This window comes from Pyxicephalus adspersus, chromosome 10, assembly GCF_032062135.1.
Source record: "Pyxicephalus adspersus chromosome 10, UCB_Pads_2.0, whole genome shotgun sequence".
Taxonomy (NCBI): domain Eukaryota; kingdom Metazoa; phylum Chordata; class Amphibia; order Anura; family Pyxicephalidae; genus Pyxicephalus; species Pyxicephalus adspersus.
Genome location: NC_092867.1, coordinates 52,830,808 through 52,850,104, shown reverse-complemented (window position 1 = coordinate 52,850,104; position 19,297 = coordinate 52,830,808). Strand labels below are relative to the sequence as shown.

The 19,297-nt window shown below is 42.9% G+C and overlaps 1 protein-coding gene across 1 annotated transcript in view; it reads right to left on the bottom strand.

Moving 5' to 3' along the window:
• Positions 1-17,804, bottom strand: part of LOC140340056 (oxysterol-binding protein 1-like) — a 24,026-nt gene extending 6,222 nt beyond the window's left edge. The window contains exons 1-13 of the mRNA XM_072425035.1: positions 17,392-17,804; positions 11,972-12,180; positions 11,149-11,399; positions 10,762-10,942; positions 10,370-10,478; positions 9,654-9,705; positions 7,496-7,627; positions 7,097-7,342; positions 3,600-3,720; positions 3,393-3,496; positions 2,841-2,936; positions 2,596-2,762; positions 1,653-1,870 (exon numbers count right to left, since the gene is read on the bottom strand). Of these exons, the coding sequence (XP_072281136.1) occupies positions 1,653-1,870; positions 2,596-2,762; positions 2,841-2,936; positions 3,393-3,496; positions 3,600-3,720; positions 7,097-7,342; positions 7,496-7,627; positions 9,654-9,705; positions 10,370-10,478; positions 10,762-10,942; positions 11,149-11,399; positions 11,972-12,180; positions 17,392-17,789 (2,284 nt within the window). The 5' untranslated portion in view covers positions 17,790-17,804. The remainder of the gene's footprint in view (positions 1-1,652; positions 1,871-2,595; positions 2,763-2,840; positions 2,937-3,392; positions 3,497-3,599; positions 3,721-7,096; positions 7,343-7,495; positions 7,628-9,653; positions 9,706-10,369; positions 10,479-10,761; positions 10,943-11,148; positions 11,400-11,971; positions 12,181-17,391) is intronic.
• Between the last annotated feature and the right edge of the window lie 1,493 nt (positions 17,805-19,297).

Here is a 19,297-nt window from a genome sequence, read left to right as displayed (position 1 = left end):
GGGGTCCCCAATTTGCATTTTCAATTTAGGACTCCTAGTTGCACTTTCCTCTGAAACAGCAACCCCAAAGTTCAATTTTCATAACTTTTTACATTTGTAAACTCCATATCTTAAAATTCTTTGAAGCTGGGGGGCTTTGGGGGGCTGAAATTGTAGTAACTAGTATCCATGAGGGCCCCCTGAGCACCCTGAAAATTACAAGTCATTGTGATATACATATTAGGAGATATGGAGGTTTATACACAGAGAGCTGTGAGGATGCAGAATGACATGCAGACTTCACACACAGCTCTAGCAGTGGATACATTTCACCAGCAGCTTTATATTTTTTTTTTTAATTAGAAATCCCAGCTGGTGCTATGAGATGGGGGCTGGGCTGTCCGTGTCTCATTCAAATGAAGGCTGAACTGTGTGTGCTCACCTCTCATCCCAGCAGCAATCTTTTGAATGGATGACACAGAGCACAGATGGCACACTCTGGGGAGAACTATGTTCGGAAGACATGGCTATTTCTAAAATTTCTTATGGGAAACATTGTCTTGACTTACAACCAACTTGAGTTACAAACAGCCCTCGCGAATAAAAAAAGTTTGTAAGTCAAGGGTCCACTGTATTAAGTGGACCCTGCTTTCTTCTACAAGGTTCTTTTTTTACATGGCTCCATTAAAAATAATTTTAAAACATTAGCACTAAACTTACATTTTCAACATAGGTTGAAAAATCCAATAAGTCCATCAAGTTCAAGCACTAGGGAAATTTCCATATCCCAGATAAAAACCCTATAGATATAGTTGATCCAGAGGAGGGCAAAAACAAAACAAAACAAAACAAAAAAAAAACACTGGTACAATTTGCTCCAATAAGGTAAAAAAATCTTTGGGTCAACATGCGGTCTTTACTTCAAAACTTTTAACACCCAATTAAATTATGTGCTTCAAGAAAAGCTCAAAGCAATCTATAGTACTTCCACAATTTCACAGACCTGAATGTTAAGAATCCCTGCCTTAATCCGGAGAATAAATTTGTTTCCTCCAACCAATGGAGTCAAGCTTAGCAGCCAACCTCCTGTTTTTTTCCACTGGAATACATCTGCCCTTAACTGCTACAAACACAAAGGGAACAAATATATATTGGCTAATAGAATTGCAGTGCATAGGAATAAGTACAATTGTCACATCTCTGGAAACCACCACTGAACCAAACAAACTTTGTAGTAAGGATCATCTGATGTCAGGGTGTGGGAGGGAGGTGGGCTTTCTCTGGCCTTGCCACAGCACAACAGTGTGGTCTGAGGCAAAATGTGCAAATTCACAGTCTGGCATTACAAACCACAAATGGCTATCAAATACAAGGGTGTTTTGATACCCTTTACAAATATAATTAATTTAGGCGGGAGCACTTTAAAAAATGACTGCCAATAACCAAGATGTCTCACATACTCCCTACAGCACCGTTATGCAGTAGCAGAAGCTGGGGTTAAAATGTGCTGAAAAACTAAAGCTAAGAAAAAAGTTGGCCACCTTCTGTAGCAACCAACCAGCGGTCATCTTTCAGAAAAATTAAAATTATTATTATTGTGACATACAGAGTTTGTTTGGACACTTTCTTATATGGCTTTATGGGTGGCAATTTAGCTTTTCCTCTTTTATCACCTTCGCCAGCCTTCTCTCTCTCAGCTTCTCGCTTTCTTCTTGCAGTCCTCTGCTTTTCCTCCAGTCTTTGCTTCTCTAAGTTGGCCTCATCCCAGTTACCGTTCTCCATTAGCCTTTGGTCAGGACGCAGACGGCTGTCTGTGGGAGCAACGCCTTCCTCGGGGGCATTAAGAGTGAGAGCCAGCTCCGAAAAGTAATACATATACTCTGCATTCTTCCTAAAGACAGTGATGAAAACAAAATTAATAAAACTCACCTGTCATGTACATGTGTTTATGAATGTCTAAAGGACTACAATGAGATCTGCACTGTATAGAAAGGTGTATAGAGGTGAAGCTTAAGTGTGGGCAAGTTGAACCTGGAATGAACACTTTTTTAAATTAAAGAGAACGCCCTACAAAAGAAACTTTTACAATAGGTGGAGAGTCAAAAAGTTTCCTACCATTAGGAGCCATGACCTTCACACGATTCTCCGATACCTGCATTTTTTGGTGTAGGATATTTGTGTCCCCCACTGTGAGGATTACTGTCACAAAACATACTGGTAACATACTGGTGACATTGGGGCCCAACAGGATAAATCACAGAAGGATATCATGCATATGACATGCATAGTGAAGGGAAAGGGAGATGGATTCTACCAAAAGGGACTCCTTAATTAATTGAAGTTAACAGTTGCCAAGCCTGAGCAAGTCTAAATATAAATAGGATTCAAATATCGTGTGAATAATTTTTTTTTCTAACAGAATTGCCAGTAAAAGCATGTTTTCTTCCTCACTATGCATATGACATGCCTAAGACCCTGCCTTTTTCCACAAGGGATAAGCGTAGAACCTGTCATGTATACCATCAGAACAAGAAAGTTTTATGTATATTACTGCTTACTGGGAAATATTAGAAAAGTAGCATGAGACCTAAGAAGGGAAAACCATTAGATACATACGGTAACGGATTTCTCCTCCACAGCAGTGTGTTGCTTTCCGGGGCCCGGTCCCCACCATTTTCAAAACTGCTGGAAGAAGATGCAGGTGCGCACTCCATCCTCTCATCCCATGTTCCCATTAGAGTGTAGTGCACACGTCCACTTGCATCCATCACCTCACCAGTTACCTGTGAATTGACAGCAGGTTAGACATGACTCAATCACACCTGCGACAAAGGTCACAGCATAGCGTCAAGCACACTCACCTTACGGGCTACATCCCGGGATAAGTAACTGTAAGGAGCAAACTTAAGCTTACACTTATCTCCCGTCTTGTGATTTACAATCTCTATCTCCCCAGACTGTGAAGACATAAAAACAATGTTAAATAAAAACATAGTACTAACATGCCAATTTGTAAAATAGTCAAAAAGTCATAGTTAAGGTCAAATTCAAGTTTTTACATTTTAGTGAACCTGCCTTGGTTCACAACAGGCCTGTCTGCCTCCCATACTTTCACAGGTAAAATGGATGGTAGAAATGTTTAGGAACAGTAAATGAAACCAGAAAAAGGTAATTTCAATAAAACCTTTACTTTGTACCCTGGCTTTCTGAGTATTAACTGAATAGCCAAGCATGAACTTGAGGATGTCTTAAACATGGGGGTGATGCAAGCTAAGGTGAGCACAAAGATCAAACTGTCCTTTAATGAATACTAAAGAAAAGGCCTCTTACCGAGAAGAGGCATTTTGTGAATGTAGCAAAACACACAGGGTAAAGGTAAGATGAGTTGGTTCTATGATTAGAAAGAGTCTCACCTGGTCAATCCATAGTTTTCCTACAATGATGTTGTGAACAGTTGTGGTCACTTTTTTCCATGTGTAATGGTTCCCCGAGTTTTGAAATATACAGTGTATGGTACCTACGAGTAGAAGGCAAAGTCAAGAAGGGTAGAAATTCCCTACCAAAGGATATACATGACATGGCTAAAAAGAGAAACCTCACAGACAGACTGGTGCACTCACCTAGGGGCATGATCGAAAGGTATTTCCCCCTGAATTTGCTTGTGATCTTGATCTCCTGTCGAAGAGTCCATCCATGACGGGAATCTGCATGGTGTGCTGCTGCAGGGGGGTGATGGCTGACCTGTGGTGGACACATAAATTGACATTTTTTTTCTAAAGAATAATGTTTTTACCACTCAAACATTTTCCTAGAGTAGCAAACTAAAAGTCATCCAGTTTTTTCTAAAGCAATGGGTAGCCTAAACAGTGGTTGGGAAAATGTATAAGGAAGGTCACTGGGTATCAGTTTAATAAAAAGATTTTAAAGATCAAGATCTAATGTTTTCAGGGTTACCTGCATGGTTCGCCTTTCACCAAAGACAAACAAAAAAAGCAATTACGGTTAATAAAGCTGAACTCCAGGGTAAATCTGCTCAATACTGTACACATACAGATGTTTTACCGGCAAATAATTTGTATTTCTGTCTATTCAACTCTAAGATTTACACAATCCCAATGCCACGTGGATGAGGAGTCTACTCTCTTAATCCCCAGCCCACGAACACTGAGGAGACTGAGGAGATCCAGGTACAAGGAGACAGAGGAGATCATAACTATAGTATTACTTTAATCGGAAGTTACCTCGCTCCGTACTGACTTAACTCAGGCCCTAACAAGGGTAGAAGAGGTTGAAACACGCCTGGATACTCATGAAAACTTCAGAGAACTTCAGGAGGCCTACCTTAGAACCACAAAAAAGCACGGGTCCATATATTTCCAACTAGAGGATGTGGAAAATAGGGGGAGGTGGAAAAACCTCATAATCAGGGGCCTGTCAAAAGCAACAGGACCTGTTCAACTTGAGGAGACCATCAGAGGAATCCTAAACCAGATCTTGGGATCTCCACCCACCGCTCCACTCCGGTATGACAGAGTGCACAGAGTTCCCAGAGCTAAGGCAGCACCCCCAGATTTATTTAGGGGCATTATTTTTCACCTCCATCACTACGCTGACAAGGCAGCCATACAGGAAAAGCTGAAAGTTTCCTCTACATTGGACTTTGATGGGGCCATCATCACTATATTCCCGCATTTGGCAAAAGCAACTCCAGATAGACGTCAAGTGGTGTGCCCTCTTCTGGCTAAGCTCTTTGGCTTAGTCTACACCAGGGGTCCCCAACCTTTTCGGTCCCACGGAGAACTAAACTTACTGGCTCTGGACTGCGCATGCTCAGGGAGCCGGGTGTTTTTTTAAAGAGGAGAAAACTTCCCCCATAGTGGCGTCAAGATGCCAGAACCCTGCCCACTCTCCCATCGCAGATCTGAGCCTGTGATGGGAGAGTGGCTGGGTTGTGTGCAGACACACCTCGCCCACTTCATTGGGCCAGCGTTCTGTACGGCCAACATGCACTGCAGCTCTGGCAGGTGCACTTCGCCAGGGGGGCCCTTCTCCTGACTGCTGGTCTACACGGACGTTTTCCCCAGCTTTTTACCAGAGGCTTTAAAAGCCATGTTTGAAATTACCATGCATTCCAATGGGCTAATCTACATCAGAACGTTTCCTTGAGGCACTTTTTTGGCATTATCTGTAACGCTCCTTGCAACATTTAAAAAATTCAAACACGGGGTTAAGGCGGAAAACCGCTGGTGAACGCGTCCATTGATTTCAACAGGAGCGTTTTCCCGCATTCCTGCAGTGGTTTAAACGTAAATGTGGTAAAAATGTGAAAAAAACTTGGCATAGAAGTTTTTCTACGGTTTAAAGGCAAGCTTTAAAAGCTAATAAAAGTGCATAAAAACGCTTATAAACGCGGTAGGAACGCTTACATGTTTTTAAAACTGTCCGTGTGGAACCAGCATTATTGGCCAGTAGGTTGGTCGCAATGCTACTCTGCGTTTTCCAAAAGACCTGGATACCCTCTGCTCCACTTTGGGTATATGAAAACCAGCTCTCCCAGGATGGCAAGAAGTGGAAACTTTGGGGACATCTATTACCAAGCTGAAGTTATGGCAGAAAGTACAATGTTAGAGGTCCTGCCAACTGGCACTGCTTACCCCTACCATCTTCTCCGGGAAGGGACTGATTTATCTACATGGTTTTACCAGCCTTTTAAAAGCTACTAATCACGGGTTGTATATTTTGTGAATGCATACCCCTTTTTGTTTTAGTATCTTACTGATAGAGAGGACGGCTCAATGCTCATTTCTAGGGCAGACCCCTGAAACTTTCCTAACCTTGCACCAGGTAATCAAAAATGATACTATTAGTCCTCTTTCACGAATTGTTTTGTCTGAGGCACCGGAGACTGATCCACACATGGCAGCATTTTCAGCTGTGACATTTTGTGTTGTCTCCGTATCTGTACATCCATAGAGCGACTGCTCCACAGACAAGATAAGCCTTCACATTCGGTTTCCTAATTGTATAAGCTTTTAATCCATCTAAAAAATCCTAATTATCCTGATTACCTGAGATATTGGTAGCAAGATTTTGGACCCCCAAAAGAAAGCTCTTTTGTGTTTGATATCAATTAGTGCCAAGGTATCGGCAACTAAGGTATCATCCAGATGGTATTATGTACCTACCCATTTGTACCGTATTTCCCCTCAAGAATCATCACTGTGCTGGAGGGGTTTTATGCCCCATGTCTGGTGGCACTGCCCAATTATTCAAAGATTCTGGCGTAAGGTATCTGATTGAACTGATTTCAGGAATATCCTTGGTATTCACCCAATGGTGCTTTCTTTTTCATTGTACAGATCTATTTATTGGTAAATATAGGCGCTCAATAGTGCCTTTTCTTTAATGTGGCCATCTTTAAGTAGTTGGTTCCAGAGGACAGTGGAATTGTGCTCAATGTAGGAAAGCTACTATGATTCTGTAGTTCCTTTGTTCACAGAAATTTGGGCTCCTTGGATTATATACAAAGATAGGACTCAATAATATGACATAATTAACCAAATTTAGAAGTTTAATATTTTGTGCTGAACGCCAAATCACTATGTAAAGGCCTATTGGTTTGTCATTTTTGGTTGTGGGTCTCTGCCCCTCCAGCTTTTTGTAGCGGTTTCCTGTTATTATGCTAACAGATATAGATTTAAACATGTGTTTTTGTTATGTTATTGCATTTTAACAAATGTAAAAATAAAATGTTTAATGAATAATGTTTTTTTGTACAAATTTTATATGTTATGGTATACATTCTAGCTGAACAACTCCAGACCCTCTTTTGATCTCCCTACCTTCCCATTCTCTTCTTTCCCCCATTAATGCCTCACCAGCCAATTAAAAATGCATGCCTAATTTTGGAACAGGACTTTCACTTATTGGACGGATTTTCGAAATGGACATTCATTGTTCTACTGTATGGTGATGCTTTTCCATGATATCTGTCTAGTGGAAATATATTTACTGTCGTTTGCAATTTCCTACATGTATCCTGTGTCATTGTAATGTCTGTTTTTTAACTTTGATTTTCCTAATAAAAAAAAAAAAAACATGACTATATATTACAAACCTGCTCACACAGCGAGCGGTAGCCGCAATCTTCCATTCGGTCCAGCTCAAAGGTTTCTCCAAGGAGCGGGTTGAAGGGCTTGCTGACGCGGAAGACGGTGGTGGAGTAGGAGGATACAGTGAAAGCAGCCACTAGACACAGCTGTTCAAGAGCGCTCTCGCACTGAGACCCCCGGTCCAGCAGGTGGTAGTATTCCAGGTCCTCGGTCAGACGCTGAAGCATTGAGAGCGGCTCGTTGAAATTTACCTACCAAAGGAAGCGAATACAAAAATAAGGCAAGACTAGAAAAAATGACGGCTTCGCTTAAGTGGTATTCTTCACTCTATCCACCACTGCAGTCACCAAGCACCAGAACTCTGCTAGGAATGATCGTATTTATCCCCTGTGAAAACCACTTACAGGCATCGGGATCTTGCTGAGCTCCTTTCCAATGCAGTTCTTCATAACACTCCATAGGTTAAGGCTGTAGTTGGGTTTATGTGGAATTCTTGTGCGTCTCTCCTTCTTTGCATCTTCTGAAGATGGGCGGGTCTAAGGTTAAGAAACAATAAATAATAAATTAAAAAAACTATAATTTACTATAAATAGCTAATGCCACAGACTACTATTCAGGCCATTGGCTGCCTTTACATGGTTTACTTTTTAAATACAGCCACTTTGTCCAGTGCCAGAGGCCACCAAGACATTCAACATTACCAAGAGCTGACTTAAAGTGACAGTGAACATCATGATGGCATAACCCCGCCCACTTCACCATCGCAGATCTCTGCTCTATCACAACATCTCAATACAGTTAAGGAAGACACAGTTTTTCTAATTTTGGTTCTGTACATTACCACAAATAATTTTAAATGAAACAACTTAGATGCAGTTGAACTGCAGACTTTCAGCTTTAATTCAGTGGGTTGAACAAAAAGATTGCATAAAAATGTGAGGAACTAAAGCCTTTTTTACACAATCACTTCATTTTAGGGGCACAAAAGTAATTGGACAATTGACTCAAAGGCTATTTCATGGGCTGCTGTGGGCAATTCCTTTGGTATGTCATTAGGCCTGGAGTTGATTTTAGGGGGGGTGTGCTTGTATTTGGAATATTTTGCCGTGAACAGACAACGGCAAGGAGCTCTCCATGCAGGTGAAATAAGCCATCCTTAAGCTGCAAAAACAGAAAAAACCCATCCGAGAAATTGCTACAATATTAAGAGTGGCAAATTCTACAGTTTGGTACATCATGAGAAAGAAACAAAGCCATGGTGAACTCAGCAACGCCAAAAGACCTGGACGTCCACGGAAGACAACAGTGGTGGATGATCACAAAATCATTTCCATGGTGAAGAGAAACCCCGTCACAACAGCCAACCAAGTGAACAACACTCTCCAGGAAGTATCAATATCCAAGTCTACCATAAAGAGAACACTGCATGAAAGTAAATACAGAGGGTGCACTGCAAGGTACAAGCCACTCATAAACCTCAGGAATAAAAAGGCTAGATTAGGCTTTGCTAAAAAAAAAACCAAAAAAAAACTAAGCCAGCACAGTTTTGGAAAATCATTCTTTGGACAGATGAAACCAAGATCAACCTTTACCAGAATGATGGCAAGAAAAAAGTATGGAGAAGGCGTGGAACAGCTCATAATCCAAAGTATACCACGTCATCTGTAAAACATGGCGGAGGCAGTGAGATAGCTTGGGCATGCATGGCTGCCAGTGGCACAGAGACACTAATGTTTATCGATGACGTGAGTTACTTTTGAGCCCCTGAAATGAAGTGATTGTGTTAAAAAAAGGCTTTAGTTCCTCACATTTTGTAATCTTTTTTTTCATCCCCCCGAAAAGCTGCATTTCAACTGCATCCGAGTTGTTTCATTTAAAATGAATTGTGGTAATGTACTGAACCAAAATTAGAAAAAATTTGTCTCTGTCCAAATATTTATGGACCTAACTGTACCTGCAATAGGCATGTGGACTAGACAGTGAAAAAGCATCGGTACAAGGATTAAACCATCTCTCTGCTCTTTACATTTGCATGCAGCCCATCTTCTTTGCTCATAGTGCTGCCACCACCCATCATTCCCAATATAATGCTTATACAAAGTTCAAGTTACACAAACTGCATTTAAAACAAGCATCTGAGTTAATTTGTGTCTTTAATATCAGCCTAAAGTTCAGCTTTAAAAGAAACCTGTTAGGAGAGAAATACTGGATCTGCCACTGATAATCTGTTTTGCATGTGTAAAATCAAAGGCTGTAACTAAATACGTATGTGGGTTGGGATTTCAAGTTTCACTGTCTTTGTACTTTCTCTGGTCACTTACCTATTTTGTTATAAGGCCAAGGATTAGTCTGACAGCCACAAATTACAAGCTAGCAGTGGCACCCCCTATATTAGGATCCTCCTCGGTTCTTTTAAATTCTGTGACTACACATCACAAACTGACATTCTATGTGCCTGTCTGGGCACTTCCTGTGATACCAGGAACATGACACTGTGCTGTACCAATGAAGCAAACATCAATAGGCACACAGACTTTTCTTATAAAAAGTCTACACATTTACCTGTTCTTCCATAATATCACAGCTTGCTGCACTTATGTTGCTACCAGATCGCCTGTGGAGGAAAAAACAAAGAATTGCCATGTTTCCTTTATATTGTCACAGGCACAACATTTTAAATTCAGTCTGGTATAAAGAATATAGGAGAGAGAATTCCTGGCAGTGTGGAGCAGATTACTCTAGAGAGCTCTTTAAAGTCCTAGGAAATGTTTTTTTTCTTTTTCAGATTTAGGCTTTATTAAGATTTGTACCTCTGTTGGGTATTCTTTCCTTCACTTTCTGCTGCAGGAAAAACTATATATCTTGTATCTAGCACAGTCATAAGGAAACAATAACCCGCCCCCCCCCCCCCCCCAAAAAAAGGAAATAAAAAGGGTCCCTTTCAGACTGGGCCCTGTGTATAGTAAAAGTGACTTATTACATCAAATATGGCCAGAGCACAGCGGTGGTATTTTTCTTGATTTAGACCCACAGTTAGCGGCTCTTGGATGCATAGTAAACTAATGCAATGTGCTCACATACTTGGAAAACATGTGTTGCCCTTGCGTTTGCCATTCTTCCTCCAGAGGAAAAACAAGTTGCTCCCAGAAACCATGCCGCAACCCCACTCCAACTGCATGCAATCACGTGCACAAAGTGTTTCAAAGTTTTACCACAAATTAGAAAGGGGGCATAGACTTTGAAATTACTGCAACCCCGGAATATTTTTTCTCACTTACTTGTGTCCCAGGCCATCCTGGGGAAAACTGAAAAAGATTTCCGGAGCATCAACAAACTCATTCTCATCATCTTCATCACTAAGGTCTCCTTTCCCTGTCCCGCAGGGGTCTAGAAAAATACAATGACAACTATCAGACATCTGTCCACTTCCAGAGATTTACTACTCTCAAAACAGGATCACCAGTCATCAGTCTTAGTTTCAGATAAACCACCCTCTAAGCAGGATTCACCACGTTTTTTATCATAGGTCCAGTTTTAACACTACCTTGTGAGCAAGACTAGCTCATGAACTCAATCTAACCATAGACAGAATGCCCTTTTCAGGACTTGCTTTGTGTTCTCAAAACAACCCAAATTACAAAACCTACAGGCTGTCCTGACTCATCGTTACCTTTAGGGACCCCAGCTCGACTATCAGTGGCCCCATGGAATGCCCGTTCCAGGTGGTTGTGTTGTTTGGCCAACTGCTCTAGTGTCTCCTCCAAGCGCAGCCGCTGATCTCGCTCATACTGCAGAGCTCTCTGCCAGCGCTTACTGTGGCTCTCTGCAAGGGTCATGAAGTCTCTGCAAGCCTACCCAGGGAAGAGGGAGGAAAAGAGAAAGGAGAAAAAAAAAACATGACAATTAAGATTAGTAAATCAGTAAACCAAGATCTCTTTCCAAGCAGATTTGCTATTGAAACCATCCTCATATGCGTAAACTCAGCTTTGAAACAAATACACAGATTCTATACAAAAAGGCTAAAAGGCTAACAAGCCAATGTTTCCATATTACTCACATTTATCATAGCATTGGAGGTGATTCTGAAGAGTGTGGCCCTCTCATTGACCTGTTTGATCTTGTCTGAGCTGTCTTGAGGGAGACGCAGACTCTCCAGCTCGCTCAGAGAGCGCTGCAGAGCAGTGCCATGCTTTGCAATAAGATCATTGCATGTGCCTAGATCTTCCACCTTTCCCGACAGAGCCCGCAGTGTGCTGTGAATCTCTGCCTTGTCCGCCTGAGAACTGGCATCCTCATCGCCAGAATCATCTGTTAGGATAAAAAGTTGGAAAAAAAAAAAAATATGCGGTGGTTACTATACAACACCAGTCACTAATGAATATTTTTAATAATCTGAATCACACCTTTGAATAGTTGAAGTAGCACATCCATTTATTTTAGAGATGTTTTTAATCATTTACATTTATTTTCTACTCATCAAAGCAGAAGTGTAGAGATTTACAAACAATATTCATAACGTTTTTTTGCTGTGTGTCTGGATTGAGAATATTTTACTCATTCTATGTTCCACTAACACCAGGACAAGAAATGAGAACAGGAGACAGAGGGCAATTCAAACCTGACAAGTGTTCTAACCCATCATCTCCCTTCCTCCTCCAAAAAATATTGTGACCCCCCATCCTACATACTCCATAATAATTGATAACCAGTCACTTTCTTTAAAACAGGAGCAGTCTAATACTAAGCCTTTAGGGTCAGCGTGACACCCTGGTATTTAGCATTATCGAAATTAAAGGCGAGCAGCAGCCACCAATTTTCTTACTGCCATTTCCTGCACAAGATATCTACAGTACACAGCAGATGCTGTCATTTCACCTCACCTGACTCTGCCTGCATCTTTACTGCCCGGGCCTTGGCCAATTCTAAAGCCGTAATCCACCTTTGACGCTCCACTTCTGAGCTGGCTTTTAGATGGTAGGTTTGGGCTCCACCGTTCGAAATGACAAAGTTACAGGAGTCCTCTACTGAAATGTTGGCCGTGGCCAGGTTGATTGTGCCGCGGCATGTGTGGCGCATCTCTGCCTTTGACCTGTAGAATGAAAAAAAAAAAAAAAAAAGATGTTTCAATTTGGTTCTACATACCAATATCTGACAGTACCAATTCCTCCATAATCCAAAAGTGTGTAATGTGAACACCATCCAGAACAATTTATTTCATTTGTATCTAGGCTTTTACATTTCATAACAGCCAATCAATGGAGGCAATCAGGAGGAACTCAAACCAAACCAGATCTGTTCTGTTTGGGTTGTTTAATCTGTTACTGAGGCTTATTGCTGTCCTGGGTCTTTTCAGGAAGATTTTCCCAGATGTTATAAACCAACTTTGGCTTGCTTTAGCCAACCATTATTGGTCACAGTATTAGGAACATTGAATGTGAGTATGGCAATATAAGGTCTGTGAGAGCAGCAGATAAACTGAAGACCATCCTTGTCTCAAGCTTGCACCTAAGAGGAGCACAAAAAGAAAGGGTGATTGGTTTTAATGGGCAGCACAGACTTGCCCTACAGAAGGATTCATCACAGACATCTGTAAAATACAGCCAAAAAAAATCGTATAAGGCCTCCTCCAAGTACTTAAATGAGGTTGTCTATACATACAGATATCAGATAATGGCTATGTTCAATGCACAACATTGGCATAATTACCAGCTTGGATTTGAAAGGTGGGGTGAGGTCAGGTACAAAGTTTGTATTTGAAAATACAGAAAGGTCATAATTGTTCCCCATCAGTGATTCAAAATTTTGAAGCCCAGTTATGAGCATTAGAGCCAGAGTCAGCAATGACCAAACAATGGCAGCCTAACAAGAGGTCTCTTCTAGGCCTTTTAACACAGAAGCTTTAGAAAAGGGCAGCGTGTAAACATTTTCTGAATTTCCAACACCTTTAGAAAGCTTCCAACAGGTTTGTTGAAGCCCCTCTGCTAGGTGGTTGTTAAACACAACTCCTGACATGCATACTGCTAGAAGGATTCAGTAGACCTTTAACAAGTAGTTGAAGCTCACTAAAAACCTGTTGAAGCCTCCTAGAAGCTCAAAATACAAGTTATAGTCACCACTGATTTAGTTTTAACATGCCCAATTGGGATAAATGCTTTAAAAGCTTCAATATAGATGTGTATAAACAAGCGGACTGGTCTTTTTGTGTGGTTGCTGTATTCTTTTCTTTTTATTGTATTTTTCTCTGGTGCCTAGGGTGACAATTGTGACACATTGTACTGGTTCTATTGAGAAGTGTTTTCACCGTGTGTTGGTAAAAGTGAAGTATAGAAAACTTCCTCTTCTCCATTTTATGGAGCAGATGTAGTGACCTAGGGTAGGGCTGATAACAGTGCACAGGACAGCATTGGATTTTTGGCAAGATACATTTTCTGTTGCATATTACATTGACCAAAAAGAACTAAATGAGAGAAAGTCTTTGTTAGAGTTGACAAACTTTCCAGGAACATTGCAGCCAAACTGACCCAGGTCACACAGCTCCTGTTCTCACCCTTTAGCTGCTGGCTGTCTGAGTACAAAGAACAGCCTTTAATCCTGGCCTTGGAAAACAGGATTGGTCTAAAGTTCATGGAAAAAACTAAAGATATTTGTACAGAAATTCTATGACTAGATTGTAAAATGGGTGGGTGAAGCCTTTTTTTTTTTTTTTTAAACTTTTGCTTGGAGCAAGGGCTGAGTTAGCACACATGTATAATGTGTGTTAACATGTATTGTGTTAAAATTGCTTTGGCTTGATCTGCAATGATGTCCACCGACATGGCACACTCGGGTGCAATTAAGAATGAATGGTACCATATTGCACCAAGAAGCCACTGTATTTATTGCAGCATGAATGTCCCCTTAGAAAGTGTTTTAATCGCTGGGTCTCCACTGGGAATACTTCCCCCTCTATCTGTCTTGGTGACTGTTGTCCCCAGGACAAAGAATTGTGAAACCCAAAATATTCTAGAGGTCCCCAGATCAGTGATTGGCACCTCAGCAATGGGGTATGGACAGCAAACTAAACATAAACGCATAACAAAAGGTTCATTTTCACGGTTCCTGTAATATACGAGTTTGTGACCACAATGTTAGGACCTGATGAAAAAAGGGAAGTCCAGGCCGTTGAAAATAATATTCTGGTTTTAGGGGGCCTCTAAAAATATCCACCCAGCTTCCTGGATTTCAATACTGGTCAACTGATGTGTTACTGTGAATTCTTCTTTAAAGCGTCATCAGCTTTACAATGATGAACAGTGCAGGTAAAGGCAGACCAGTCAAGAGTTAATGTCAGCAGGTGATGTCATTGGCTGTCATTGTATTGTTGGCGGCTGTCACGGGTCTTGCCGTGTCAGTCGGCGATTTCTCCTAGGTGATAACGGCGCCCTGGGCCGTGACTCTGCACAGTGCAGGAGCTCAAATACCCCTCTATATGAGTATCGCACGACGACAACCACTCATGATTCTGGGGAAAGATACAGAGCTCATTTAAAGGATCAGTCCACCCAGATCTGATAGTTTACATCGTCTACAGCCAATTCATGAGTTACACTCCTGCGGCATTGCGGCATTTTCCCCCACCCAAATCCTTTAGTGACCAGACCACTTTTTGACAACTGTCATGATCTGAACATAACATATCATAGGATCACCGATTCAACAAGCATAAGGCTTTTGGATGCCATTAACAACAAACTCAATACCACCTGGGTTCTTCCATGTTTTCCCAGTGGGTATCATGTGACCTGTGATGTCACTTCCTGAGCCACTAAGAACACAAGTTATACTTGGCAGCAGTTAGCGCAGATCTGCAAGCAGGGGAATCAAACCCCTGATCCACCATGGATTTGTCCCTCCCAGGAGGTGTGGGGGGCAGGAATTACTTCTTTTATATTGGAAAGAAGGAATTCACTCCCTTCATATGCAGAAGCTTTCCAACAAGTTGGTATTTGTGGGCATGTATTGTGTAATTACCCTACTGGAGAACACATGCTAAAAAAGAAATAGGAACTGAGGTCAAATTAAAGCAGAACTCCAGGATAATCCAATATGTATGGTCCCACACAAAAGACTTGCTGTCCTTTCTTCATTCTTGGTGTGTCTGCACTTCTTTCAGATCTCATCTTCTTGTAACTAAACACTGCACTCAGATGCTAGATTTTGTCTCTTAAAACATCCTGCTGGATCACTAAATGACCAAAAACAAACCATCAAAAAAAAAAAAAAATACAATGAGCGCCATTGTTTCCTCTGCCTGTGCATCACTCATCCATTCCTCCTATCAATCATATGTGTTCATGTGCTTGAGACTGGTCATTGCTGCTTTCTATACCTTTGTGCAGTGTGACCGGTCTTGTACCCGCCCCCTCCATAGTGCTCTGCAGGTAGCCTGTAGTGGGAGGGTCTGACTTGCCCCGGTGGCCTCATCAGCACCTACATGACTACATGTAAAATCAGCAATGAGCAGCCAATGAAGAGTACCAGTTATAAACAGAGCTACTTACATACAACATTCCAGCAATACAGTATCTGCCCCCTATGTGTTCCAGATCACCTTGGGATAATACAGAAGTCATCTACATCCTTTACATTTACCTTGTTACTGAAGTGGGAAATCAGAGGGATATTCCCACTCCAAACACCTCTTTTTCAGGTTTGGTTTAAATGGAAAAGGTTTGAACCTCTGTTGGGTTTTTATTGCTGTTTAATGAGATTTTCCTTTACTTCCTGTTGTGTCACTAGGACATGGAGTGGGCAGAATGCATCCAGCACGGACACATACAGCAATAAATTTTGCTGTATAGTATACAGGAGATAGCTGAGAGCTGGGTACACCCAAACCCCTAATGGGAAATTCCCCTAATGGGGACACATGCATCCATAAACCATAGGCAGTCCTCACCCTCCTGTGAGAATAAAAATGGAAGTCATGTTGGGTGGCAATGTGTTGGAGGTTGATGCATAAATAGCCGGCTTCTCGCTTGACTCTATATAGAATGATGAATATAGCGCCATCATCTTCATGGCCCTGTACAACAGGTGCATAGCACAAACAGTGATGGTGAACCATAATCCCTACCCCTCCTCCAATTATGTTATTGTATTGGTATTGCATTATTATAGGGTAAGGGGAGAATAATTTGTTCCTCTTCCAACAGGTTTGAGCCCCCCTTCCCATGCATGATTTACTCCTTGCTGTCAGAATTATTATTTTTATTAATAAACAGTATTTATATACCGCCAACATTTTACGTAGCCCTGTCCAATAAATAGGGGTGGCAAATGACAGCTACAGTGACACAGGATGAGCAAAGGACTTCCACTTCGCTAGACCGGTCCCATGATGCTTTGCTGCAAGACCAATCTGAGCCTCGAACATCAACACCAATCAGTGCACGCCTATGCCCTGCCCACATTTTGGAGCATCAGCCAATGAAAGACGGCCCTGCTGGCTGTGGCATCAAATATTAGGGTGAGACTTTCTACAAAAAAACTAAATATTAATCAGCCATTAAAACAAGGGGGTTCCAGTTAGACTAGGGGAGCTTGAATGGTGGGCACACTTCCTGCGGTGTATCTAGAACAAGTAGATTTCTAAATATTCCCTACCTGATTCAAAATGAACAATAAAGCAGAACTCCAGCTTAAACAGCGCAAACAGCGCACTTTTCCTTGCCACTAGATGTCCTCAGTTTGACACCCAGCACCACTCAACCGACTTTCACTAAGCCCAGGCTGTCATGGCCCCACCCTACTCTATGACAGTTCAGTAAAAGGAGAAGCAGCACAGTGACCAACTTATCTAGTCATTAGGTACAAAATTATACATGTTGATCATGTCTGAACTCAATTGACGCTCTGCAGTGCTATCAGGAATTGTTAGGACTACAGAACACTACAGCATATTTCACTGAGAAAAGAATAGGGGGGGGGGGGGGTCTGTAGACTTCTTCTTTGGTGACAACACACAGATACACTTTATGGATGTCATGTCAATATACACAAATACATAGCACTGACATAAAGGGGAACTCTGAAGGGGCTCAGAGGGAAAATATAAAGACAGGGTTACAGAGAATAACCAATTAAAGGTGTAGCTCCCGTGGTGACATGGTGGGCCATTTTGAGGTGTCCCCCACTACCCCACACACACAATCACTGGGCCATCCGCACAGACAGGCAGGGCTACATTCCAATCACACCAACACAAACAAAACCAAGAGAGACAGGGAGGTCTTAAAGGGCCAAGCAGGCCCCAACATACCGGTAGTAGGACAGCAGGCCATTGCTCAGCACGAACCAGCGCCTCTGGTAGCCCTTGATGTAGTTGGTCCATTTGAAGAGCCAGCCCTCACGGGCAGAACCGGAACCAGAGCCGGAGGAGCTGCTACTAGCAGAGCCCTCTCTTGGGGGGGCGGGGCCGGGTGGAGGAGGGGCGGGGGGCAAGGGCGGGAGGCTGCCGGGAGGAACGGGTGGGGGAGGAGGGGATAGGGACGGGGAGACGGACCCGCTACCGGAAGCGGCGGGACCCGTGCGCACCTCCGCCATCAGGAGACACCGAGGAGCCGGAACCGGGGGCCGCCGGAACCAGAAGACACGTCCTACGGGGCGTGGAGCCGAGCATGACAGCTTCCGGGGCGGTGCTGCCGCCGGCGGCGCCATTTTGGATTAGGGCGCGCCGTGGTAAACAGAAGCTCTTGGCTACTGGGTTTTTATAGCGGGGCGGTGCGATAGCGGACCTGTACTGAATAGTAACGTTTACTCAAGTGAAAGACAACCGATAATGGAAAGTTATGGAAAGCTAGTGTTAAAGTGAACTTGTTACCCACTCATAAGATGCCAGTCACATGGTCAGCTATGTTAATGAGGACGAAGCTGTGGAAGTGCCACGTAATAATGTAGATCTGTCACTGAAACCCGTAGAACTACACCAAAACACGTGTCACCTGACAGGGCATTATAGAGAGAACTTGTACCCCGCCTAGAAATATTTGATAGGATATGTCATCTGACCAGTGAGATCAAAGAATACTTGTCACAATGATTGATTATTTTAGAGAAGAGCTGTCATTTATTGGCCATAACACGGGCCTGCTCACATGACTGGCCATAACACGGGCCTGCTCACATGACTGGCCATAACACGGGGCCGCTCACCTGACTGGCCATAACACGGGGCCGCTCACCTGACTGGCCATAACACTGGGCCACTCGCCTGATTGTCCATAACACGGGGCCGCTGACCTGATTGTCCATAACACGGGGCCGCTCACCTGACTAGCCATAACACAGGGCCGCTCACCTGACTAGCCATAACACGGGGCCGCTCACCTGACTGGCCATAACACGGGGCCGCTCACCTGATTGGCCATAACGGGGCTGCTCACCTGACTGGCCATGACACGGGGCCGCTCACCTGACTGGCCATAACACGGGGCCGCTCACCTGACTGGCCATAACACGGGGCCGCTCACCTGACTGGCCATAACACGGGGCCGCTCACCTGATTGTCCATAACACGGGGCCGCTCACATAATTGGCCATACCACGGGGCCGCTCACCTGATTTGCCATAACATGGGGCCGCTCACCTGATTTGCCATAACACGGGGCCGCTCACCTGACTAGCCATAACACGGGGCTGCTCACGTGATTGGCCATATTGGAGAAAACATGAACTCCATTTCAGGTTTGCTGGGTATTATTGTTAAACAGGGTTTGTATAGCGCAAACTTATTACGCAGTGCTGTACATTAAATTGGGGTTGCAAATGACAAATGTACAACATATGTAGTGGTGGGAAGTAGTGACAGTTTCAAAGGACAGAAGAAGACAGGTAGGCAAGTTGAAAAAATGTCTTTTGAGTTCTCTTTTAACCTCCCTAGCGTTCTAATTCTGTAAAAATCTCAATGCAAAAAGCAGTACAATTTTTTGTGACTCGGGATTACCGCTATTTGCAGGTAAAATCCACCCCAAGTCCACACACACTTGGGAATACCGCTAGGTGGATTAAAAGAGCAGAAAGTAGGAGCAAGCGGAATTGGACAAGGAGAACATTACAGGGAGTTGGGGCAGCTCTAGAAAAGTCTTGGAGCCGTGTGTGTGATGAGGTTATGAGTGAGGAAATCAGTAGTAGGTCATTGGAGGAGAGAGGAGAACGGCTAGGGGAGT